The sequence below is a fragment of the Corvus moneduloides genome, chromosome 5 (assembly GCF_009650955.1).
Source record: "Corvus moneduloides isolate bCorMon1 chromosome 5, bCorMon1.pri, whole genome shotgun sequence".
Lineage (NCBI taxonomy): Eukaryota > Metazoa > Chordata > Aves > Passeriformes > Corvidae > Corvus > Corvus moneduloides.
The window spans coordinates 41,972,524-42,000,264 of record NC_045480.1 but is presented as its reverse complement, the minus strand read 5'-3'; the positions used below and the strand labels follow the sequence as shown (position 1 = coordinate 42,000,264).

The window sequence follows — 27,741 nt, the reverse complement described above, 5'->3', positions numbered from 1 at the left end:
GAGGGCGGCGCGGCGGGGCTGCGCCATCCGCCAGAGTCGCCGCGTCCCGCCGGGATGGACGGGCAGCTCCCGGGCGCTGCGAGCGCGACGAGCTTCGCCGACGATGTGCTGCGCGTCTTCGGGGCCAACCACAGCCTGTCGGCGAGGCACCTCTCCGCGCTGCTGCAGCGCCTGGGCGCCGCGCCGGCCCTGGGCTCGGCGCTGCCGCTCGCCCACCTGCACCACAACCAGGTACAGGCTCCGCGGGAGCGCCGGGCCGGCTGGGCAGCTCCGGAGCGTCTAAAGTCTCGCCGCCGCCGTGATTCCTCACGGTGAAGCCGGGAAGGAGGGAGGGAGGGAGCAAACGTCTGTAGAGGCTCTGGGTTCGGGTTCCGGGTGGAGGTACCGGTCCGCCGGTGAGAGCAGCTTGCGGCACGGGAGAAGCTGCCGTCCCTCAGGGAGATGCTGCGGCGCGGGCTGCCCCGGGATTAGCTCTCCGTCCTCGTTGCTCGGCTCTTAAACTGTCACTTTTCCTGGTAATAGCATCTGTCCAACAGCAAGGAGTGTGTGAGAACCAGCTAGTGTTTCCCTCCGAGAGCTGAATAAGCAAATCTTCAGGAGTTGTTAAAATACAGTTGTCATGAGACGGCACAAACTCGATTATACAAACAGGTCTGCTTGTGTAAAGAAACTTTTCCAGAAATTTTGGCATTTTTTATCTGAGTGCAAAGTGTGCACCCATCGATTAACCCACTCAAAGCTTTTTAAACTGATGTTTATTTACTGACTGAATATCACTGGAATATTACTTATCTTTAAAACCTTTTCCCTCTGTTTAATGTGTCCATATGAAACTCAGATCTCACTGCTACTTTTAAAGTCTGTGTAATTTCACTTACCTGCACCGTTCTGGACTGAATTTATTTCCTTGACGGGAAATTTTGAGATTGGTGGAGATTTCCATATGCTCAGAAATCAGAGACACAAAGTTAGTCACAAAAATGAAAGGAAAGCAGGAATGACTGTTTCCTCTGGTTTGATTTCAATCCCTAACAAGCAGAAGAGGGATGGCTCTAGGGGCTTTGAGAATGGTTTTTAAACATGGAGTAGTAGCTCTTCTGCTTGTTCTGTGAAGGAGACAAACCTTGAATAAGCTCTCCTTGTTTTAGAAGGGTTTAATTGGGACTTAACTTCCCTGAAATCAATGTAGTATTCAGTATAAGCATAGCAATATTTGCAGGAGTTGCCACTTTCAAATCTCACAAATTGGACACTGTTCCAACTCAGTGTGTTGCAAACATAAACATTCCCAGCCACACATGCTAAATACAAGCTTGCAGTATTGAGTATGGCTGTGAAAAGCAGCTTTCTTTAAAAGGGCAGAGAAATGAGTGGATTCTTCAGTCCAGGTTTTCCATCTGCAAAAGCACGTAGCTCTCGTACACAGGCATTGGCACAGGGTACAGAGGGGAAAAAGAAGTAATGCTCTTTCTCATTACTACAAACGCATTTTCCTCCTAAGCAACTTGAAGTTTAACTGCAACAAGATTTTTTTTTGCAGGCCTGTTTTAATTGCATTCATGTTGAAGAATATCTAGGGCATCATACTGGAATGTGTATACTATTTTGCTGAGTTAATTGTCTTCTTTCTTAAAATTGGCCTTGTGGCTGCTCCATCACCTTGAACAATTAAAGCAAGTGCATTTTGAGCCCTCATAGATGTCAGGTATGTCCATGACTTTGGGCAGGTGGTGCATGCAAAAGTGTACCTGCACCACGTAAATCCTGTGTGATTGTTTTTAAACACTGTGAGTCTTTGTGCTTACAAGCTGATAATTCAGAGTGTCTGCTGGTTAGGACAGAAGACATGAAGTGGCCTAATACAAGTTGGGCGTTGGAAGGCATCAGAGGCCTAAGCTCTACTGATTCTTGACAGAGGAAAGTGAATACCTCTGGAGAGTGATTCAGGTCTTCCTCAAGGAGGCTGAATCCATTCAGGCTGCAGAAGTGGTGTCTGACTGTAGGAGGGCACAAGGTTTATCTTAGACTTTCATTTCTTAACTTCTGTGTCCAGAGCTAGTGGGAAGACTTCCAGGCCTTTCTTTGAATCAAGATAACATACCCCTGCGCTTCAGAGAGTCCCTCATCCCAAGCCTGAAGGAATTTTCAGTGCAGAGCTGATCTGTAAGGGACAGCACCTGGCAGGAGGGAACAGTCTCTGTAATTTTATCCCAGTATTAGTGTTTAGTTTTAATGTCTCATTCACAGCAATTTTGGTAAGCCTATTAATCTCATGAGAAGATCCATGAGAAGTTAATCCATTTTCTCAAAGATTGAAAGTCTGGGTGTGTAAGCCAGAAGAAGATGGATTGATTTCTGTTTTCCTTTGATGCCAGGTTGACTTGCAAAGAAAAGGGAGAGTAAAACATGATTTAATTTGTTGATGATAGTGTTTGAGTGTATACTTGTGTAGGTGTTTGTGGTAACTTGTGTCCTATGATGTCTGTAAAGATGCTAGGTTTTTTATGTAGAAGAAAAAACCCCAATGTTTTGGATCACCCTTTTGGAATTTTGGCTTGAACTGTCACCAATTTCTTGTGCTTTTGGTCTCTTTTGCTTTCATCATGCACTTTTATATTTTTATTTTGTGTTTATATTTTGTTTGCTCTTCAATTTTTCTGTTATCACCTTTTCTTAATATGTAAGCGAAGACTTCTTGTCAGGGAAATAAGTGGTAATTGAGCAAGCACAAATACTGGTCAGTGCTGTTTTTTCCCATTTTACAGTGGAATTGCTGCATGTTTTAGTCCTACTAATAGGGGTGAAATTAGCAATTGCAGTCTAATACACGATGGCTTGTTACTCGCTCTGTATTTTACATTATTAGCAAGATATAAAAACCATGAAACCACACTTGATTTTCCGTCACTGGATTCACTGTAGTGTGGTGTATATATATATATATATATACATGTGTGCCAAAGGACTAAATGACTTGCTCAAAATTTTTGGTCAAGAAGTACATGAAAGGTAGATGGGCATTGGAAAGCAAGCTTGTTAACATAACCTTTTTATCTGTGCTTTGATGTAATCGGTAGGTGCTAAAATCATTCTCCTATTTCCTTATTTGACTTTCTTAAATACATATTTATGCCCATCTAGATGTTATACCTGAATACTGTGGTTTAATGTAATGCATTTTATTCTTTGAACAAAATATTTGGACAAAATTAAATTAAAATTTTTATTAATATTCACAATCAGATAGAATTAACTTCCATCTCAGGATGAGTAAAAATCTAGTAACTTTAGTAGATAGACTAGAACCAGGCTAGGATATTCTTTGATTTGAGGATTTTTTTGGTAGTTTTTCACTAGTTACAACTTGTCCTTTTGAAAGAATGGAGACAAGAGTGACAGAGTGTGGCTTAGGGTCTTGATCCAACGACATGAACTGATGTTGCCTGGCCAGTGAGATGCTAAATAGGCTTCGTTGTTGTACCCTCTAAGTGTCTTGTTTCTACAATATTTCCAGCAAATTTCAGTATTTGTAGTCAGTTTTCAGCTCCCAGCATGGACAGGTGCCTTGCACATGTCATGGGGTGTGTGAAATCCCTGAAGCACACAAGTGCATTTGAGCAGCTTCATCTGCTTTGACTTTTTCTCATGGAGTGCTGCTTATTGAAGGAATGATCATCTGTATCATCCAGTTTATACCTGTCCTAAGTGACACAAAGGTGTTATCACATCAGCATTAGATGCTTTCTTTTCTTACTAGTAAGTTGAGGAAGGCACAGCTGTATGTCTCTATTTTGCCTTATTCAGGCTCAGACTAAGTTTAAAAAAAACAAAAAAACAAAAAAACAACAAAACAAAACAAACAAACAAACAAAAAACAAAACAAAACAAAAAAAAACCCAACCCACCAGGAAAATAAAAAGCTTGTTAAATAGGCATTCACTGCATTTATTGTTTGCTGTTGCTACTGTGGGACCCAGTGCTCAGCCCTGGGGTGGGCTGGGCTGGTATTTAATCTGGCAACATCTAGAAACTGCAGTGCAGGATGCTGTTGGGTATTTTAGTGCTTCACATGTGGAATGCTACAGATAAAACAGGTGGAGCAATGATAAGAACACAACAGAAGATCAGAAAAGGGACTGCATTTAAAAGGTGGTTATTGCTGTAGCATTTTTTGCTAATTTTTCTGGTTAGAGGAATCCCATTTTGGTCTATCATTTTTGGAAGAGCCTTACCAGGATAAAAGTAAACATCTGTTTGAATAACCTAGTTGATGGTTTAATTTTTTCTAAATCTCAATATTTTGTAACTGTGTAAATTGTATGATTTAAGTCCTCCCCAGTTTTCATGAAAGCATTTTAAAAATTATTTTATAACAGTTCAGGGATGATCAGTTATGTTGTATGTTTTTTGCAATTGTTTGCTAAACACTGGCCGACAGTCACATTAGAGCCAATCCCCTCATGTAATTGCTGTGATAAGTCTTGCTGCACAGCAGGGGACAGACACAAGAGCAGACTTGGAGAGTCAGGACTTCATTTTCAGTCAGAACTTCATTTTCAGTCCCCTGTTCCATGAGGCTAAATTTTCCTTCTGATGAGAGGATCCATCAGTCTTACAAAGTAAATACCTTATGCTTTTACAGCAGTGCAGCTGTGTTAATGTATTTATTTGTCCTGAAAAGATAAATGCAGAGTTTTGCAGTGTGCAAACATGCATTGCTCCAGTCCAAGGCTTCCAATAGACTCAGTCTATTAACTAATCCTTTAATTGTGCTTGTGAACTCATGCAAGCTTGCCTTTTAGCTCTTGGATGTATGTAGGAGTTTACTGACAGTATGAGGTGACTTATAACAATGAATCATTTATAAGAATCATTATCCTCTGGGTTTGTCCCTGATCAAAATAATAATAGTAATTAAATACAATGCTGTTTCTCAATTTCACATGAAAGAGCTCTTCTCTGATGGTATTTGTCACTTCCGTGTTTGTGTATAGGCAAAGTTACAAGTGTCAAGTTTATTAATTTATGCTGTGTCTGATTTATTTTCTCTCCATAATCTGTTTTCCTCCCTACAACATTGTCTGGATTTTTGTGAACTCATGTTAATTCTAATGTACTGGTATTTAAAAATGCTAATAATCTATTCTGTATTTTAGGAGTGAAATAGTTAATGGGGATTTCTTTTAGAGATAGTTATGATGTAAATTGTCAGCTCTTAGTGGCTTGTTTTTCACCACAGATGTCCAGAAATGGTACTATGAGCTGGTACTAAGCACCATTCTGGAACTGTTCCTGTAAACCACATCTATCCTTCTTTTGTTTTGCTGTGGGCATATTAGCCATGTATTTTGAATTATGCCAAAATGCAGAGTTGATAGTAAAATGATTAGGCACATAACCAGTTTAGAAAGCTCCACAGGTTTGTATATTGGCCTGTTAAAGACTGCATCTTCAGTGATGATTTCTTTATTCACTACTTTCACGTAGATTAAATGGAGCAACATTGTTTTAAAGCAAAAAACCATCTTCTGTTATAAGCTATATTTGTTTTATTTGTGAGACTTCTTTGACATTAGCATTGACATTGAAAGATGAAATTATATGCACTTTGCTTCTGTATATTTAAGTCTTCAGCGTCTCATGGCCTTAACAAAATTTGTACTTATGTTTAAGTTAAAGCATGTGCTTGAGTGCTCTGCTAGACTGGGTCTTTAAAGAGGAAGGACAGAAACATTCTGGATGTAATTTAGCTCAAGTTGCTTGAATGGGCCTGCATATTCTCTTCCTCCAGTCAAATCAAAAAGTTGCATTCAGGTGATGAGTGCATGCCTTTCACCTTTTGGACAGTAACAAAAATATTTATTAACAGGAGCGGAAGCAGCTCTGATGAAATAAATGACTTGCAATAGCTCTGGCTTATCTCTAGGAGGAAATTGCCTTATAAATAATAATGGTGAATTATTGGAGAGGTGCTGTGGAGTCTGAAGGCTAGCAAAACTGAGAAGAGCAGGGAGTGACCATTTGTGTTTATTTTGCTAAGGCTTCCAGCGCTCTCTGCTTGCAACCACACTGAGATTTGCTACAGGGAGAGTTATGCTGTAATTGATGTCTCAAATAGAAGAAAACATTTGATTTTTTTGGTCCTGAGACTCAACCTTAGTATGTGTTTGTTGTGCAGCAATAACTGCACAAAGCTTTTGTTTACACCCAAAAAAAGAACACTTTCCCTTATCATTGTAGGACATAAAGAGTGTAAATGAACAGAAAGTGTTAGATGAAGGATTTCAGCAGTTTGAAACATTTCACATAAAGACACTCAATTTTTCTGTAGATGTGTATTTTATGATATTTCATGGTTTGGATTTTATCTTTTTGGGTGAAAATCACAAACAGAGGAACCAGCCTTGCCTTGCCCCTGGCCTGGTTTAGCACTGCCAAGTACATTTATTGTTGACCCATCAGACACTGTTATATCCTGAGCTAAAGGCAAAGTGAAGATCCTAATTGAGAATTTATCTCATGGTTTTACAAGACAATGTTTGCCTTTAAGAGTTACTTCTGTAAGCTGAATGAAAAATATCTAGCTTTAGACCATTTTTAAGGAGTTAATTTGGGGAGATAAATAAGAAGCATTGTTGTAAAGTAGAAGTGGTCAATTGTATGAATAAGCTGTCACTGAATTACCAATCATTTTCTGGCATACTCTGTCATGGAGATTTTAACTGTATCTAGTCTGCTCTTAAATTTAAATCATTTTGTAATTACATGAAGTTTTAAGTACTGTGGAGCTATTTTTCCAAATATATTGTGAGGTTTAACTGTCTGAGTTCATAGGGCTAAATGTCTTCTAAAAAAGTGGTTCACAGTTGATTTGTGATTTATCTTACTTAAGGTACTTTGAATCACTTCTGCTTCACATCAAGCAGTCACACTATTTTCATGCACAACGTATGCTGTGTAGACTTCCCTGAAAATGCATTACAGTATTTCCATGTTGTAACTCTTGAATTTCTTGCTGTAGGTCTTAATATTTTGGTTTGCATTAATGTATTAAGTTGTCAAAACCCGTTTTTGTTTCAGTGCTTGACTAGTGAAGAAATCTTTTCTTTGCATGGGATACCGAACAACAGTCATGTATCAAATTCCAGCTTCTCTACAATATGTCCTGCTGTTTTGCAACAGCTAATTTTTCACCCCTGTGATCATCAGGAAATCTTCGTGGACACATCTAAACCACATTCTTTTCAAGGTTAGTTACTATTACTTGCATTAATGCTGCAACTGGAGTGGGGCTTTCTTAGAGGAATAGTAAGCATTTATCTGTAAATAACAGGAGTGTCTTGTTTTGGAGGATATGGTTCCAAAGTGGGAACATAAACTGCTGTTTTAGGTCAGCAGGCTATCCAAACAAAATTGGTATCTCTTGACAGTGATCTGTTTAAAATGCTGTAAGAAAGGTAAAAGAACTGACTGGCAAGTTATGGAATATTTTGCCCACTTAAGGAAGAGCCTTTCTACTCATTTTGTTTGGATAATGGTTTGTGTCTTGAAACATAAGGACTCTCACTAATAGCTGGTTAATAGGACAGAAGATGGGAGTACAGAAGGGAAGTTTGTCCAGATGATCTGCAGTGGGAAATGAGACTTAGTGGAATCTGCGTATGTGGAGGCAGGTCAAGGTAAAATTACTTGGGCTGCATTTGTGTGGAGTTATTTGCAGGGGGACTGTCAGGTAAGCCAGTAACTGATTTGCTGAGGAAAAATACTCATATTCCTTCCAAATTCTGACTCCTGCTTTCATGTCATCTGTGATTACTCCTCCATGAGGAAGATCATTACATGGTAAGTAGCCTTAATCTTCTTTCTTCTTCTATTTCTCACTATTATTTCTGTATTTATTGTGCACAGAACTGTACAGTGCAGTAAAAAGCATTGGACAGGGAAGATTTATCTGATTAAAGAAATCCCTTGTTGCACTAATAAGGATCAAATGTATAATGACGTTTATTCGAGTCAGTATTCCAAATAAATTTACTGTTCCAAGGGAGTCAGTTGAATTAATGTTAAAAGTTAGGGTGTCAGTATTTGTAAGAAGAGATACAGAAGTGTTTTTCATAACTTTTGAAATACTGGTATTAATAACATTCTGATTAATATAGGTGATCATCTTTAATAAGAATTAGAGATCATTCCTAAAACATAGCACCTTGCTGTGTCAGTGAAAGATTAGAATTCTAATTGAGTAATCACTGAAACCATGGCACCAATTTAGCACGACTGTTCTAGATTGCTTGTATCATATGGAGACACATATTGCCAAGAAGGCCATAATATCTGCATTGGAGAGCTGGGGCTGTTGTTCTCTTTTTTTTTCAGGTTGTACGTGGAATCCTTGACCTCCAGTTAACCTCCTAAGCTATTTAGACCATCCCTCTTGTTTTTCTTTTATCTGGCCAGCTCAGAAGCAATGTCCAGTAGCCAGATAAGCAAGGCAGCCTTCTCCCTGCCCCTCCCTTGGTAGCAGCACAAGAAATCTGCATCTTACCTGCGCACCTGCAGTTTTATTTTTTGGATTTCTTGTGCCTTTGGGTATCTTGGCTGTCTCTTTATTGGGGCTACAGTTTAGAGACAGAAAGAATAATGGGAGTTGGCAAAAATTGACTGAGCCATCAGTCTCAGGGGAAGAAGTAATGCTGCGTCCAAGTGCCCTGCTCTGGTACATAAAGTCAGACCAACCAGCTTTCTGAGACACGTGGACTCATGAAAAGACTAGTGTGCATGGAGTCCTAATGAATAAAACCATTTAAAGGCAGCAGTTCATACATGATATTGTGAAATACAGTCCTTAATGCAGGAACTTTGGCAACATTGGTTGTCTTGGAATTTTGTCAACTCAGTTTAAAATGTACATTTTTGCACAGAATATGTGTAGATGTCCATGCACTAAACTAAAAGACTCTTGTGCTTCTGTAGTAATCCCAAACTGTAGGCAGTGTTCTGACTCATGATGACATTGGAAGCCCATTTATTATAAATTTGATTTCAAAAATATAGTCACGAGCTTAATTGTAATTTAGTTTAATAAAAATTAGTCTATGTAGCTCAGTGAACCTCCCCATATCTAGTTTAGTGTTTTTCCCTCTCCCTGTGTAGCTCTCTCAAAATTGGCAAATTAATGTTGTAATTGGCATTGATACATCTGCAACTGCTTTGAATGTTTCTAATGCTTTCTGTTATTGACATAATATTAAATTCATTTCATAAAAACATTGTGACACTGTACTGAGTAGGGCCACCCCAGTTGCAGGTGAGGAATCTAGTTTGGTATGTTTGCCAGTTGTGTTCCAGAAAGCAGTATCAGATCATAATCTGGTCTGTTGGTTTCTGCTCTGCAGAGAGGAATTTATGGTAACTTCTTTACATACATACAAGCTTATAATGATGCAGCTTTCTGGATTATACGAAACTGGTCTCATCTAGGCAGCACTGTGTTGGCATTGATTATTATTTGTGGTTAATTTTGAAAGACAAACCCTCTGTCTGTGTGGATTACTTTGTAGTTCTGTGGCATCACTTGAGGCACCCTTGTAGGCCCCTTTAGTACAACTTTTGAAGTTTTTCTGTGTACTCACAGGGATTTGCGATGTCACCAGGAAAAAGTTGTCCATAGAGGCACAACTTTGTAAATGCTTATGAGCAACAACAACAACAACCACACCACACCTCTCCAACCTAAAGTTCAGGCTCCAGAATAATTATGGTATGGATTTGTACAAGTCCTGGTGCCTGAACACTAAATATCTGAGATTATGCTTATGGTGAAGGAAACAAAATTATGCTGAACCCTGGGGCATTTACTGCTTCTTAGGAAAGGTTTTCCCCATTGTGTACTTAAATCACATATCCTTCTTTTTGAACCTGGAACCTCTTTTTTTATGCACTTTCATTTCTCTATTATAATTGTCTCAACTATCAGCTATCTATCACCTCACCTGTTGATAAACAGTGATGGGCAGCATTTTCAGCCAGCAGAACTTCTTTGAATGAGAGGAGGAGGGAGGAGTGTGAGCAACTGAGATACCACCTCAGGGTGATTTGAAGGAGTCATCCTTTTTCAGGAAGGATTTTTATATCTAGTACAGCCAAGACAAACAGTCTTTTTGTCATTCTACTTTCTTAGAAGTAAATGGCAATTGGATCTGACTCTGGGACTAGAAAGAAGCTTTGCCTTTTCTCTATGCTATAGCTGCTTCACTTAGTGGCCTAATCCTTAATTTTTACTCTTCATTGACTGTAGAGAGACCTCATTTTTATTAGCAGCAGACAGGCCAGCCCATATATTCTACTAGCACGGTTTCCATTTTTAATATGGTTGTCCCAGAAAGTGTTTTCAAATATTTCCTTTCTGCAGGTATGCATCTTAACTGCCTATGCATTTTAAGAATTTTATATTTGTGAGTTTTAATTTCAACAAAGGAACCATTCTTTTACCAGTTCCATGCCAATTTAGTGATTAGAGAAATCACGAGCAGACTGAAGTGGGTGTTATACTAAAATATTTTGTGTTTCTCTTTTTTTATCCACAGTTTGGGGATTTGGGTTCCTGGCTGTGACTATCATTAACTTGGCATCACTTCTGGGATTGATTTTAACTCCTCTCTTGAAGAAGTCATATTTCCCCAAGGTTTTAACTTACTTTGTGGGCTTGGCCATTGGTACTCTCTTTTCTAATGCAATTTTCCAGCTCATTCCAGAGGTAAGCAAGGGAAATCATTATTTGGTTTGCATACTAGTTTCTAAAGTGTATTCATTTTAAAATCATGCAGGAGTGGGGTTCTGTATGTGGGTTGCAGTCTCCAAAGAGTCTTGTGTGGGTTTCAGTGCCATTAGTTATGATCCCTCTCTGGAATGTGTCAGAGCCATCAAGATCCATGTCTTGTTGTTCATTGGGAAGGACCAAGGGCTATTCGGCCTCTAGACAGAAAGAGAAATACATTTGATAAAATTGCAGTGAGCTTTAATAGGCTACACTGTTAACATTTCATCCAAGTTTAAAAAATGTAACAAGATCAAGATCTTTCACTATTTCATCTCGTGGAAACCAATGGTTGGTATAGAGGCAGTTTTTATAATATCGGGGTGTCTGTGTGGTGTGACATTTGTTTGTCTTTCTGGAAATGTACTAAGATTACAGACTGATTTGCATTGCTTTTTTCTTCACTGTTAGGCATTTGGGTTTGACCCAAAAGTAGATAACTATGTTGAGAAAGCAGTTGCTGTGTTTGGCGGATTCTATATTCTCTTCTTTGTGGAAAGGATTCTTAAAGTGATACTAAAGCTCTATAACCAGGTAATGAAACCTATCACTAACTGAATGAGCCTTGCCTTAAAGCACCTGTCATATTTTGTGAGATACTTGCTGGGTGAATAAAATGTGTGGGGTTTTTTCTATTTTATCTGAGGAATTCAGCCTTACTCTGTGTTCTGATATATCTGTTTAAAATCCATATGAATAGGGGAAGAAATCTCACTTTTTTGAGGGAGTCACAAGCTGCTCTGGGAATGGAATCCAGTCGTGAGTGTGGTCTGCTCTCACTGGTATATGCTCCAACTGGTCTCAACAGCCACGTTGTTGCTGTGGTAGCTAAATACATCAGAAAAACATGGAAATACGTGGAAAGAGGTGAAGAGAATGAAGTCTGCCAGTGGAGCTCCCCTTTGGGCTGGAGAAATCAGTGTGACACATACACCTTCTTGGTCATCTGCAAAGTGCAGCTCTGCTGAGAGGGCCTTTGACCTTCAGTAACTTCAGCTCTGTGTTTCCCCATGCCCTGGTACACAGACCTGCTTCAGTGAACACTGCAGTTGTCTCCTATTGCCCAGGGCTCTTCTTTCTAGCTGTGTCAGAGTACTTGTCTTCTGTGTGCTCACATGAGTGAGGCTGAATTTGTCTCAGAGAAGGGTGCCTCAAAATTTTTGATCCTCCCTGCTTATTACTTGTGAAAGGAAACTGCCCTGTCTTCCTACTCTAACCTCTCTTAAGTTTCCTCCTCCCAAAGTCTTGCTGATACTGAAAATTATGATGATCAACTGTCCCTTATTTGTAATAGATAAAAATAGAAAAATGCATTTGTTTTTACTTATGTAAACAGTTGACAAAGGCTAATAAGCTCTATTTGACGAGCAACCATGAATAACCAGCAAACATTGGTCACTTGTGGTCAGGTTGGCTTGGGAGGCTCTACATAAAGGTATAAAAATCAAAAGTCTCCCATGTATTTTGATTAGCTAAAAGTAAGAGATAAGTTAGGAACATAGATATGTTTGGAGTTCATTTAAAAAATTAAACGTTCAATGCTTCTCATTTCAGCAATCACTTGGTGTTGAAAGCAAGGCAGCATGAATATGATCTCCCCCTGCTTTTTCCTTTTTGTCATTATTTTCTTATGTTTGCTATTTTGCTTTTGTTTTAATTAGCTACCTGTTTATTTATTTGTCACCTAGACTGGCCATAATTACTTTGAAAATGGAGAAGAGAATCATTCTCAGGATAAGACTAACCCACCCAAACCACCATCATCCAGCAATGGGGGCACGTGTTATGCAAATTCAGCTGTCATAGAGACCAATGGAAATCTTGGTTTTGACAGCATCAGTGTGGTCTCAGCACAGGTATGAAAATTGTGTCTGTTTATTTTATCTCTGCCAATTATATAGGCATATCTGAGGGGAGAGTGAATATGAATTTTTATTGCTTTTGTCAAGTTTTTGTAAACTTACATCTTATAATTTGGTTGAACCATATGAAAAAAATAGAGGGTTTTGGGCCAAGCTTTAAAAAGCTGAATGATGCATTCAATTTGTAGCCAACAGAAAGGGCTATGTTATATCAGTGTTGGGATGGGTTGGAGGGAGAGATGTATTAAATCAGGCAATTTGGTTAATTTTGCTTTTGTTGTTGTTGCTGTTTTGCTTAAAGAGTGATAGTGTGTTTCACTGTTGCGGTAATGTTGATCATGCAAAATGATCTGTATTTTGTTCCTGAATACATAAAGCTGTTAAGTGTGAGAACCTGATTCCTCTGAATCAATGATTAGAGACAAAAACTGGTACAGTGACTTTCATGCAGTGTATTGTGAGCACTGCTTGTGATAACTCAGTGTATTTGGATACTGTGGGAATCACGGAGGTCATATGTTGAGGCAGAAGCCACTCCTCCTGGTTTAAGTATTATTATCTTTCAGATTTTTTTCTCTGTATTTCTTTGTGTTTGTTTTCATACTGCAAAGACAACTTCCTTATGTCTGAGAAGAAAATGGATTTAGGAAGAGAATGTTTTGTGCTTCTTTAGTCTTTCTCTGTGTGCAGAGAGGAGCAGTCCTGTGCAGGGAGGAGCAGTATTGTCCCTTATTAAAAAAAGTTAAAAACACATACAAAAAAATCTCGGATATCTTAAGGCAGACTTTTTCATAGTAGAGATTTTTGGTTTGCCACCCATGTTTATAAGCCCATAAGTTGGTTGTGGGGAGCAGAAAGGAGCAAACAGGAGAGAAAGCCAGAGGCAGTCCCTAACAACCAGGAGAAAACTTGGGAGCTCTGCATTGACCCTGCAGGCTCACAGGGCATTTGATGCACACAGTTAAAGCACCAAAATTGTAGTTGTCCTTACTATAGAAATGTTGTGAAGTGTGGTGGATAATGGACATCTCAAAAACTAGAAGAAACATACTTAATTATTAAAATTTCATGGGCACCAGGAGGGAATTAGTATTATGAGTGTCTGTAAGTTGTATTTTGTAGATTTATAAAACAAATAAAAGAACCCTCTGCTCTCTGCGGAGACAGTCAGCTCCAGTGGTATGGATGTTGTTTTGGTGTCCTCTGTTCCAGAAGTTTTATCTGGACCTATTCCAGTATTACATTTTGGCTAGGCATCTGCTTATACATGGTGCAAACATTAAAAAATCATACCATGTATTATAGTATTAAAATGTAACTATGTAGGATTCATTTCTAGCAGCTAGTTTAGATGTGGTGCTCATGATCATGAAGTATTGCAGGTCACCCCAAGATCCTTTCTGGAATACCCTCACTTCTCCTTTTACATGCAGCCTTGACTTTAAGAGCTTAAAATTTGACAAAGATTCTTCTCTTCTACTTAACTGTTCTTATGAAAATTCACACCTTTCACTCTCACTTCCTCCATTTCTGAAAATCCAGGAAGAGAATATGTTGTACTAAATCCTCTTGAAAGTAACAGGGTAAAAGCCACTCTGGAGCCAAGGCTGGCTGCAGGGAAATTTTGGTGTCAGATAACCTGTGGCTGAACATGAACCCAGGCCAGTGCCATCCTGTTCTGCATGGAAACAGTGCAGCCAGCAGGACTGGGGAAGTGATCATTCCTGAGGCTGCCCCTCGAATCCTGTGTTCAGTTTTGGGTCCCTCACTACAACAAAGACTTTGAGGTGCTGGAGCGTGTCCGAAGTAGGGCAACAAAGCTGGTGAAGGAATTGGAGCACAAGTCCTGTGAGGAGCAGCTGAGGGAGCTGGGATTGTTTAGCCGGGCGTAAAAGAGGCTTGGGGGTAGCTTATCACTCTCTACAAGTGCCTGAAAGAAGGGTGTAACCAGGTGGGGGTTGGTATCTTCTCCCCAGTAACAAGTAACAGGACAAGAGGAAACAGCCTCAAGTTATGCCAGGGGAGGTTTAGATTGGATATTAGGAAAAAGTTCTTCACAGAAAGGGTTGTCAAGCATTGGAACAGACTGCCCAGGGAAGTGGTGGAATCAGCATCTCTGGAGGTGATTAAAAGGTGCATAGAAGTGTTGCTTAGGAGTATGGATTAGTGGTGGACTTGGTAGTGTTAGGTTAATGGTTGGACTCGATGATCTCAGAGGTCCAACCTAACAATTCTATGATATTGTGGGTAGCAACAAAAAAGCCATTGTTACTCTTGTTCTCCTCCAGTGAGATTTAAAGGGGCCTGGTCAGGGGAGGGCCAACGTAGCTGAGGTGCTTTGGAGCAGTTAGGGTAATGACACGAGGGTAGGTTCATTCAACTTTACAAGAATGTAGTATTTAAGACAAAACCATTTGGCATAAGCTAATGTGTATCCAAGATAATTTTAATGTGTCCTCATAATTGACAGCTTGTTAAAGAGGGCAAATACAGTGTAGTCAGAAATCAAAATGAAAGCTTTGAGGAGGGAGTTTGAAGCCTGATTGTGCCAAGGTGTGGTAACTTTTCAGCCATGGGGATCTAGCTGTATTCTCTCCTTTAATGCAAAAAGAGATTGACTGCCAGAGTAAATGTTTAATTAGTCTCCCACTTTCTGTTTTCACTTGCAGCAGTAACTGCAACCTTGGAAACCTTTGTGCTCTACCCAAAGTTTGTACCTACTATGCATTGAAATATGTCTTGACAACAGAAACTTTGAAGGAAAGTTATTTCAGAGACAAATTGCTGAAACGTCTGTGTTCTTGAGTGCACATTGTTAGAGCTGCATAACAAAACTTTACAGCGCCTTTCTTTATTGCCTGGAGGCAGTGTCAGGATTCCTTCTTGGTCCTGTGGGCACTTCCAGAGGACATGTCAGGTTCATGTCTGAGGGAATCAGAGATGCATTGGAAATAGCAATAGTAATCTGAGATATCGCAGGATAAAATAAGAGTCTCTGTATAATTTCTTAAGTTTGGGAACAAAAGAGAGGACATTACTTTTAAAAAAACCCTTTGTGTTTAGAAGAGCAAAAATACCAAAGACATCTTTGGTTTACCATAAACTGTGGAGATACAAATGAGGTAGAATTGCACTAATAATTAATAAAAATTAAACCTGATAGTCTAGCTGGGTATTAGAGAGCTCCTTAGCCGGCATCTCTTTTGTGATGTCTGCTAAACTACTATGGGAAAGTGGAAATAGTCCAGCAGAGACAGACATTGTTAATTTTTTGCTTTGAAATCCTATGTATTTGTAGGGTATTTTTGTCAGTAGTGTGCTTTATCTTAAACATGAAGAATATGTATTACTCATTCATCTACTGGATACATGATCTAGCAAAGTTCAGAATGTAAATCCAGAAAAGCAATTTCATTGTACTTTATATAATTTAGAGAAGTCATCAAGACATTGTCTAGAATGGATTACATGCAAGAATTTTGATACTTCAGAACTACACAGTAAATATATATATATATTACAGAAGCCTCTCAGAAACTGTTTCTGCATTTTGAAAGTTTGGATTAAGAAAGTAATTTTTAGAAGTAAATCAATTCTGGTACCCTAAATTAATTGCAATTACTTGAAATGTTCTTTTTGGTGGAAAAGAAGTGGATGAATTCTTTAAAATGAAAATTTGTGCATTATATCAAATTCCCTGTCCTCAGGGAAGCTAGAAACATGTCCAAGAAAGATGATGTGCTTTAGGCAGAAATCAGGATGATCTACACAACAATGCCTCCTCCACTTTGCAGTCAGCTTGAAGGACGGTCACCAGGGAACAGAAGAAAATACGGAACAGATCTTTAGCTCAGGAAGCTGGATGAATTGGTGGAAGAGCTTTGCTATTTGTATTTGGGTTTTCTTATACTTATGTATTTTGTGTGACTAGCTTTGTAATACTTCTTTCATAAAGTGACGTTCAGCTTGTCTTTGTGGATTAAGAGACAGGTCTGTTACTCACAAGTGATCCTATCTCAAATGGAAATAGTACCGGTACAAATTAATAATCTCAAAAATATGACTGGCACTGCTTGTGTTAGAGGAAATGTTGAGAGGAAAGCCTTCAAAAACTAAAGGCAAGCATGTAGCACAAGTCTAAAACCTATGTGTTTGAGCCAGCAGGGAAATTCCTGACTTTTTGATACCATTGCTCATTTTTGCATCATAGAAGTATAATTTCAGAACTTCCTGTGGACTGAATAGGAGCTGCTTTGTGGCAGTTTTGGCACTACTCAACCAAGGCTTTATTATCTACTGGTTCCAGGCAGTGCAATAGGCACCTGACTCAGAAATTCCTGACCTGAACTTTTTTCCTGTCCCAAGGCAGCTCCTACATACAAGAATGTAGTCAGATAAGAGTCCAGTGAGCAAATCATGAGACAGACCTTGTAGCTCTGTCATTAAAGATTTTTCAAGAATTTATTAATCATTTTATTTCCTTGAAGTTCAAAATTCAGTTGCCTGGTAGCCTTTGCATATGGAAAAACTAAAACAATTTGCAATGTTGTTTTTAATAACTAAAGAAAATTTCTTGGAATACTCTTTGGCCTTCTCATAAGAGCAAGGAGGTGTTCCTCTATATCATTCTACGTCGAAGTGTGTGGTTGAGGGGAGAGCAGTACATATTGCCTGCCTTAACTTAAACAATGCTTTTGACACTGTCTCTCACAACATCCTCACAGGCAAACTCAGGAAGGTGGATTGGATGAGTGGACAGTGAGGTGTGTTGAAAACTGGCTGAATGGCAGATCTCAGTGGGTCAGGGTGTAATTGGAGGCCTGTCACTAAAGGTGTCCCCCAAGGTTCAATATTGTATTGTTTTACCTATCCATCAAGGACTTGGATGAAGGGACAGATGCCTCCTCAGCAATTTCACTGATGACACAAATCTATGAGGAGTGGCCAATACCCCAAAGAGCTATGCAGCCCTTCAGAAGGGCCTTGACAAGTTAGAGAGGTGAGCAGAGAAGAAGCATCTGAAATTCAACAAAGGCAAATGCAGGGTCCTGTACTTGGAGGAGAATAACCCCAGCACCACCACAGGCTGGGGCTGATCTGTTGGAAAGCAACTCTGCAGAGAAAGACCTGGATGTCCTGGTGGACAACAAGCTGTCCAGGAGCCAGCAGTGTGTCCTTGTGGCCAAGAAGGTCAATGGTATCCTGAGGTACAATAGGAAGAGCACTGCCACCAGGTTGAGGGAGGTGATCCTGCCCCTCTACTCAGCCCTGGTGGGGCACATCTGGAATGCTGTGTCCAGTTCTGGGTCCTCAGCGCAAGAGGGACATGGAGCTCCTGGGGCAGGTCCAGCAGAGGCCAAAAGGGGCGATGAGGGGACTGCAGCATCTCTTACGAGGAAAGGCTGAGGGAGCTGGGCCTGTTCAGCCTCGAGAGCAGACAACAGAGAGGGCACCTCAATGTTTATAAGCCTTTGAAGGGAGGGTGCAAAGAGGACAGAACCACGCTCTGCTCAGTGGTGCCAAGCACTAGGACATGAGGGAACAGGCAGAAACTGATGCACAGAAAGTTCCACCTGAACATGAGGAAGAACTTTACTGTGCAGGTGGCCAAGCACTGGAACAGGTTGCCCAGAGTGGCTGTGGAGTCTCCCTCACTGGAGATATTCAAGAACCATCTGGATGCAATCCCGTGCCATGTGCTCTAGGATGACCCTGCTTGAGCAGGGAGGTCGGACCAGATGAGCCACTGCGGTCCCTTCCAACCTTACCTACTCTGTGATACCTTTGTCTGTGGGCACACAGATGTATATATTACTGCTTATGTATTCCAGTAAGTAAGCACTAGTTAATGCTTTATAAGTAATTTTTTTTTTAATGGGAGAAATATTATAATGCTTGCAAATATTCTATAAGTAGAGTGTGTGTGTACAGAAATTTATCAAATGGATCACCAGGAGCTTTTAGGGGAGGTCTGTTTGTGTTCCCAGTTAAAATGGCAGTTTCTCTTATGTGCTTCAGGTTTTTCATTTCTTGGCAATGCATGTATAAATTGCTTCCTCTTCTTGGAAGAATTAGTGAGATCCCTTGAGTGTATGTGCACTGCAGTTTTATTATTTGCCTGTTGATTTTGCGCTCTGAGCCTTTAATTGTGCAGTCAAAATTAGCCACCAATGTTTGTATTAAACATTCACTTTGTAGAAGCTAATTTGAATAGCTGGACTTGATTATCATGGCCCAGAATTAGAAATAAATTTTATGGAATATCTGAATGTCTCTATACTGTAGACACATTCTACAGTATAAACACATTCTATATATCACATAGATAGAATTCTTGCCAGTTGTTTTAAATACAGATGCCGCCAGTCACTGAGATCAGATCCCTCTGACTATACATGCTTATATAGAGGTGGCAGAGGAGGCTTGGGACTGTGTTTATCTGACAGAGACTCCAGAGAGACATTCAGACCACTGTGGCCTTAACTGCTTCCTGTCTCAGCTGAAGGGCATCCAGGTGACACTTTGCAGTTAGAAGGGCGATTGGGCCCTACATGTTACCTTGTTGAAACAGAAAACATTTGGTGCTGCTGCTGTGCCATTTGCTTCTTGGACCAAGCAATTTGGTCTCCATATGCAGTAGTGCTTTAGTTTATACTTGGCACTCATTTAAAGACAGAAGCGTGATTCATTGGCTTCTTCACAGTGTTTTGTGTAATTGTTTTATTGTATTTTTTTTCAGGAAGAAGCCATCCAAAGCAGCTTATGCAAGTGTCTTAAGGGGCCTCCACTGTCAAAGATTGGGACCATTGCTTGGATGGTGACACTGAGTGATGCTGTACATAATTTCATAGATGGCTTGGCTATTGGGGCTTCTTTCACTTTGTCTCTGCTTCAAGGGCTTAGCACCTCCATAGCCATCTTGTGTGAAGAGTTTCCTCATGAACTGGGTAAGGAACTTCATTGCACATGTTGTTTGCTGTGGAAATCACTGTTGTAGGTGGTCATGCTGGCATAAAGTTGGCAGAGGTTGAAAGAAAGTTTAGACAAATGAGTGGAAAAAGTATTCATCGAAAAGTTCCCAAGCACCAAAATCCACATCTGGCACAGGAAGTTCCCAAATGCAGGTGGATGGAAGCTGGGGCTGTATATTGGAGAGGTATTAATTATCCTGTTAATATATGATGCATATCGTGTTGTATAAACTAATTTTTAAACCAAAAAAATGATCATAGGTAGTTTTAAGTTCCTGTGCTCTTACCTCAATCTTGCATCACTATTTGTTTAAAATATTTCAGTTTCCTTAGTATTGAAGGGAAATCCTCATCACGTACTTGAACGAAGAAAAACACAGAGTTGGCTATAATGTGTATACAAATCATGTGTTTTCTTCAGACTTCCTTTGGAATCAAAAAATAACCACAGTATCGTTTTATGAAGATGTTTTTTCTTTTTTTATTCTTTTAGGGGATTTTGTCATCTTGCTGAATGCAGGAATGAGTACTCGGCAGGCTCTGTTTTTCAATTTCCTATCTGCGTGTTCTTGTTACCTTGGGTTGGCCTTTGGAATATTAGTAGGCAACAACTTTGCTCCTAACATCATCTTTGCTATAGCTGGTGGAATGTTCCTGTACATCTCTCTGGCCGATATGGTGAGATATAATTTCATTTTCAGTTATTTATTTCTCCACAAAAAACCAAATACTCCACTAAGCCTCTGCAGTAGAATTTAGTATTTTCTCCCTCTCATGCCAATGAATAATAATAATAATAATAATAATAATAATAAAAGTATCATCACTTTAACCCTTAATGGAGGTGCACAGATAATTATGTTTATTCATGAAACACTAAAGCCTTTCACCTCATCATATTATTATTGAGAAGGGGTTTTAGACAGAGACAAATTTTTCATGAATTTGGCCTGGTTTAATCGAAGAGTAAAAAGTGTATAAACACTTTGTTTCAGCATTTTAAAGTGTTGGAGTATTTCACCTTATTATTTTTAAAAGGTTCATTTGTCTATTTAAGCCATGTTGTGAAAAAAAAGCAAAAAGAAATGTAAACAGCATGAAGTTAAGTTTTGAGTTGAATGAAAGGTGTTGTGTAACTACCATGATAGTGAAAAACCTGATTTAAATTCTATCCTGGTTTAAATTCAAGAGTGCCAGCCTCATTTTCATGGTTCAGAAAAAAAAAAACCTTGCTGAGCTCTATTCAAAATAGTCTGTCTATCATTTATTTTTCAAAGTGTGCTAGAAGATATAAGGAAAAGAAATTGTGCTAAAATCCAGATCATATTTAGACGTTGGGGAAAAAAATCTGGATTCACAGGCACTTAGCAATATTCCAAAATTTCCTTTTATGATGATGTTTTGTCTCAAAATGAGAGAGGTCTTTCAAGAGTCTTAAGTTTTATTATGTTTAGTTCAGTGTTGTAGGAACAGATACAACAGGTGCCAAGGTGTTTACATCTGCCACATGAGAATCCATTTGAGTGCAGAACTGAAAGAGTGAGGCCTGAATCTGAAAAGATTTGAGACCCCAGTTTGGTTCTATGTGCATTTAAGAACTGTCATGTATTTATAGTGACTATTTCATTAAATACTGTTACAGCTTAGGTACTAGTATAGGCTTTAATATGTTGTTAGAGTTATAAACAGTATAAGTAGTTTATTTTATAAGTTTGCAGTACCTTAATTGCTAATGCTTTTCGTTTAGCTTTAGTCATATAATGAATAGTAATGTACTGAACTGTGACGTGTAAAATTCATGGCATGAATTTATAGTGCCTCAAATTTGTTATTAAATCCATCAAAGTAGGTAACATTCTTTTCTTTCTATCTGTTGTTCTGTTCTCTCTATTCCTCTCTATCTGTCTCTCTCCCTGTCTCTCTCCTCTCTTTCTTTTTATAGGTTTTTGGATTGTATCAGTTACCTATCTGAATTTTTCTTCCCCTTGAAAAGTCTGAAATAGGGTATTGAAGTGCTCTATACAGAGATCTGGCTTTCCACTTTCTTACGGTTTTCACACACTTCTGGTTTGCTTGTCCAGAAGCAGGTAGGATTAATTGGAATGTCATGCCTTCCTCCTTTTCTTGTTGCTGTTCTTTTTTCTTCCTGTAGTGGCATAGTCCAACCTCTCCCAATAGGATCACTGTGTGGGGAGGCTGTGGGCAGGTGGGAATGTACACAGAGGTGTGTGCACACATGAGCCTTGCTGTATGGCATGAAGTTAATCTGGTTTTGCACTCTTGTGCAAGAGTATGACAGAGCTCTGGAACAATTTCTGGGAAGGTTTGGGCACTTCCTGCTAACCTTAGCCTGTTCTTCAAGGATTGATTTACCTTCAATGGCTGTTTTTGTTGTGAAATCAAAGAAAGACACAGTTTCTGAGTCACTCAGCCTAAAGGCTTTCTAACTAGGGCTGAAATAAACTGTCTTCCTTGTATTCTGGTTATACTACTCTTGACAGAACAGGAGAGTACTTTAAGGCTTATTTCTCAAAAGCCACTCTAGATGGCTTTACCTGCAGCAAACACATACCCTGAATCATCCCATGCAGGGAACTTCATGCCTGTGCTCTTCTGCCATCACCTCCACTGGCTCCAGAGGAAGTGTCTTTGCTTCTGCAGTAGCAGCAGATCAGTCACCCTTTGCTCTTGTGCTACCCATTAAGATGTATGTTATGGAATGGAGAATCCCTTCACTGCACTCTAATGTCATACGGCATGTGTTACCACCACTTTCACACCAGTCATCTTCCTCCTCTTCCTTGATTGACCTCACGAGCCCACCAGACATTCCACATGTAAAAGGTTTCTGATTTCTGAGGGTTTGTCTGTGTTTTCATCTTCACTCCATTTGCCTTTAGATAAAGCAGAGGAATCCTAATCTTCCGTTTCCTAAACAAGGATTTCTCTGTTTACACCAGTGAAGGAAGAACACAACCTTTAGCAGTATGAGGGCAGCCGCTCCTAGCATCACATGGACCAACAATTGGAACCTAGGAGGCTGCTGGAATCAAAAAGGGAAAATTTACATGAGACACAACCAGATGAAGTCACAGTAGAGAGGAGCAAAACACCATCTCATTTTACCATCCTTGGTGGAGTGTTTTTTCAGGGTAATTAGGGTGACTTCCTCCTGTGACTGCCTTCACCCTCTGTTAGTTCTAATACTCAGTCCAGAGCAGCAATATGATTCAGCTCTTAATGCCTTAAATTAAGCATGCTACCACGAGATGGCAATATTTACCTAAAAATATCCCTTTTTTCAGTTCCCAGAGATGAATGATATGCTGCGGGAGAAAGTGACGGGAAGGAAGACGGATCTTACATTCTTCCTTATTCAGAATGCTGGTTTACTAACGGGGTTTACTGCTATCCTGATGATTACCTTGTATGCAGGAAATATTGAGCTGTGAAAACGGAATCAGTATTGAAGACATGAAGTAAATTGCAAATGGAAGACACTTGAAATCCATACAGGGACATTGGTTTAATCTACTCGGTTTTGAAACGGTGGCAAAGCCCATCCTGTCCTTCTTGCCCCAAATACAAGGAAATTCTTCTTTAGGACTTCCTGTTGATCCAAAGAGTAGAGGCTGTCAGCTTCTGTATGATGCCAAAAAAATTATGCTAATATTTTTATTTCTACTTAAAATTATCAGACATATCTGAACTGTCATAGAGAAAGGGTGTTACTTGGCCAGTAGAATTATGCAATACATGTAACTCAAGACCAACTGAAAGCTGAGGTCTACAAGCAGGATGTGTATTTAAAAGAAAATAATACAGTTTCATATCCATTTTTAGCTGTGATGAAGGCAAGCAGTTTCAAAACTAGCTAATTCTCATGACTTTTGTTGCAGGATTTGTCTGTGTAACATCCCCATTCCCCACCAAAAAAGAAGAAAAAAAAAAATCATACCATTTCAGAGTAGGTACTAATGAAGCTAAGATTTTTAATTACTAATTAACACTGGAAGGAAAGATACCAGTTCCTGCTTTTGATCTTTTCTCTTTATAAGTGCACTAGGGAATTGTTGATTTATTTTGAGAACCACTTTTTTAATTAGAGAGAACCTGTGTTAAATTTATGACTGTTTATCAACTCCATAACATTTTAGAAACATTGAGTACTTTAAAAATGTTCAAGAATTGTGTATTCTATGAAAATAATAGTTTCCTACTTAAGTTTCAGAAATATCCCCTTTAAAAATCAATATTTTAGTCCTACAAAGGGGAATTTAGAAAAAAAAACCTGCTAAAATCAACATTCCAGTATGCTTTCTTCATAATTTGAATGATTTCTTTGTGTGTAGTTAGGTGGAAGTAAGTGATAATAAAATATACAAATTCTTATCACAATCTGTTGCGTGTGAACTTTATACAATCATGCTTATATGTATAAATTCTTCTGAAATAAACAATTCGTCTACTCATAACTACTCTGTTGTAAGATGAGCCCAAGAAAATTCGTTAAAAAAATATTCCATTTCCGTCACCACTTTGCTTTGAAGGAAATGTTGTTATTCTCTATTAAGTTACTTTTTTTCATTGATTTTTAAGCAAGTTTTACAGCTTCAAAGGAGATACTGGTTTTTGATGTAGTTCCTTGCTGTAGGAAGGTACAAATATTTTATTTTTAATTCTCTATTAAAATATTTTTTCTATCAGGTAACGTATTTATTTTAATATTTTATTTGAATCTCATCTGTAATTACCAAAAAAACCCCCCAAAACCTCTCTAAGTGTCTGTTCAATAAAAGCTGTAAGGCAAACTGCAGAGGTGTTATAAATAATACTTTAAAATATGCTATAAATGTTAAAATGTAAGTTTAGCAGCCAATGATACTTGCTGTATGGAAAAAGCATTTAGTAATTTTGTGCCCTGTAAGTTTCTGTGAAGAGCCCACCCACTCTGTGTCTTTCCTTTAATTCTTTCTTTGTTGATTTCTTGGATATAAGCTGTTTGTAAATGTTACTCTTGTGTATTACAATAATGTGTTATAGCAACTATGAATGTTCATAGACTTCCTAAAATAATGTGACCATTTCTAGTTCATCAGATTATTTTAATAATATGCCTGAATGGTACTTTTCACCTTTAAATCCAAACGTTTGCAAAGGAGACTTGATTTTTGTTAATTTTCTAAGGAGGAAAAACTGAGACAAGCAAGTCATTGGAATAACCTACTTTTAGATCACAGAGCAGACCAGAGATGGAACAAAGTCTGATTTTGAGCATAGTTCTTTAGTCACAAACCAAATTGCCTTTTCTGCTAGTGGGATATTTAGTACATAAGGAAGTTTTTCGATTTCTTTATGAGCAAGTTTATCTGTATATCTTTGCTATTTTCCTTGTCCAGTATATATAAAATACATCTATTTCAATTCTTGGACTCCCAATGATTTCCAAGATTTGCAGAACAGGGCACTGACTTGGATTTCCTTCTGCAGGCTGTTGCTCTCTAGATTGATGGGTGCAAGCAAACAATTTCTCATGTGCATACGCACCAAGTGCCTAGTGTAGCTCTTTACTTTTATTTTGCTGTAACATCCCATACTTCCCAGGAATTCTGTAGGTGCCTTAACAGCTCTTACAACACTTGATGCACAAATCATCTCTGTACAATATAAGAAGAAACTCATCTCCTTGTCTTGCAGTTCAATTCAAAATGTACAGGTGTGTCTGTCAAGCTGACAAAGGCCGCTGGAGTGAAGCCTAGAGAGAAAGCCATAAATCTACTGGAAGTAGATGTAATTCACCTGTCAAAGGCAAGGTTACCTTGTATTTTGGGGGTTTAATCCCTACTACACTTCTTTTGTACCCAATATATTGTCTCCTTTTTTTTTTCCCCCCTTATTACACTGCTTTTGAAGAAGATCATGTAATTACATGTGTTGTGGTCAATAATGTGACCATAATGCTTCATTCTCATTTAAATACCCTCCACAGTTTCTGCATCTTCTTCCATTTTAAAGGTAAGTGCTACAGCATTTAAGGTTTGAGGTAAAAATAGGAGATACAGAATGTCATAGGAAGTGAGCTACAAGGAAGATATAGCTTGAATTCATGAATTTAGGCAATAATGTAATTCTCCATAATACAGCTATTAACTGCTGCTCTGGGTGAAAGCACTGTGAAGGATTCATAGGATCCCAATTTGATTTCCTTTAGAGAAATAATAGTTTCTGACTTTGAGGACAAAAAACTTAAATGTTCTTCCTTATCTTGGCTACCTCCATAGATAGTTGTTAATTTCCTACTGCTTTCTGGCTATCTTCAGCCTTTTAAATTGCGAGACCTGTGAAGTTGCCAGAATTAGCCTCATGGTGTTTTGTGGAGTTGGTCTTGGCAATGCCTGAGTTATTAAAATGAAAATAGTAATAACTAGTAGTCCTGTTCAATAAAAGTGTTTTGTTATTATACCAGGTATTTTCTTATGTAGAACAGTAGTGGTGTAGACAATCAAAGACAAGAAGAAAATTTATTTATATCCAGCTAGCCTTAGTCAGTTGGAGAAACAGCAGCAGCTGTCTCTGGCTGGGCTGGTTCTTGAGAAGAAGACATGCAGCAGCATTCCCCTAGTGCTGAAGAGTGAAAAAAGCAATCTAATCAGAAGAAACATGAAATGAGATTATATGAGTCAAGCAGATTTAGTTATCTAGAGAATACAAAAGGGCTTTGATGGCATTGGCCTAAAGGATACAGAAACTGCACTAAAATGCACTTTTCCAGTTCATGGGTAAAAGCTAATGAAGTGCTTGTCTCACAGTAAATACAACATTAAAAAACTGACTGGAGAAAGGTAAATAATTGCCAAGTTGTTTCTGTAGAACAAAAAAATAAATTATTGCTATGTCACTGATCTGTAGATTTTTTTGTCCTTGCAATGACTTGCAAATAAAAACATATTTTAGAACATTTATTTTTGAGAGAATCCCATTTGTGTGTGATGCTGCGAAGATTTTGAAATAATTTATAGGATTTTCATATACTGAAATTAGTTAACTGTTGTAAGGTTTAGCCCAGTGTCTCTCTTCCTCACTTATTTTCTGTAACTTCTATTCTACAGGAAGCTCTTGACCATTTAAATAAGCTAGTAGTAAGATAATACAGATGCCCTTTTGCTTGAAAAAATCCTGGTAGTGATTTCAAATAGGTAAGTGTTCATAAGAAGTAAGTTATGATGTGATTTTAAAACTCCTTTTACAAACAGCAGACCCAAGTGCAAAAAAACTCTTAAATCATGGTATATTAAAGAGCATATTTCTCTGTGGCAGCAGAGGAATTGTCCTCTTTCAGTAGAGATTTGTTAACTTTTCTTTTCATTGGTATATTAGAGAAATCAAAGATACAGACTTTTTAATGAATTGGCAAGGTATTAGATGAGGTTCCCTGACCCTTTTTTATTTGTAAAAAACTAAGTCTGTAAAAATGACTCTTTTTTTAATTATTATTTTTATTACTCTTCCAGTTGTAGCTAAGTCTGTGGTTGCTTGTCTTACCATAAAGAAAAATCACGTAGCAGCTTAAATGAATGACATCCTTTGATAATAACAAAGGGCCTTGTTCACTGAACATTTGTAACAAATTTCTTCTGTACTTCAGGGAGTGCTTTGGGTATGCAGGCAGCGCAGATCTGATTTCTAAATATGAGCATACACACAATATTTTATATGTGAACTGCCTTCTTCCAAGATTGTCTTGTGAGGTTGGGAACCAGCATGGTACAGCTGGGCTTGCCCTGTGTGTAACTTCTTCCTCGAGGGGCAGAACAGGTTGAACGGGTTGTCTGTGTCACACAGTGAAGGGTTGTGTTGGGAGAGATCTGTACGAGCTCAGATAAACCCAGCAGTGTGTGTTCATCCACAGTGTGTGCAGCCACACTGATAAGGCAGTCAATCCTAATAAGAAACCTCTACTCTGTCACGAAATTACAGCAGCTGCTTGTGACACAGTGATGGTGTATCTCCATGAAGTAATAGCAGTAGATATTTGCATGGTGAGTTCTAGGCACAGGATTTTCTCTCTTAAATGTATAGGGTGCTGGATGCC

At 38.8% G+C, this 27,741-nt stretch overlaps 1 protein-coding gene across 1 annotated transcript; it reads left to right on the top strand.

Annotated features, from left to right (window-relative positions):
* SLC39A8 (solute carrier family 39 member 8) lies at positions 1–26,611 on the top strand. The gene is made up of 8 exons (XM_032109749.1): positions 1–231; positions 7,081–7,249; positions 10,587–10,756; positions 11,228–11,350; positions 12,505–12,672; positions 19,418–19,625; positions 20,143–20,327; positions 22,955–26,611. Exons 1-8 carry the CDS (start codon positions 55–57, stop codon positions 23,099–23,101), a joined length of 1,347 nt encoding a protein of 448 aa, XP_031965640.1. The 5' UTR covers positions 1–54; the 3' UTR covers positions 23,102–26,611.
* The last annotated feature ends 1,130 nt before the right edge of the window (positions 26,612–27,741 follow it).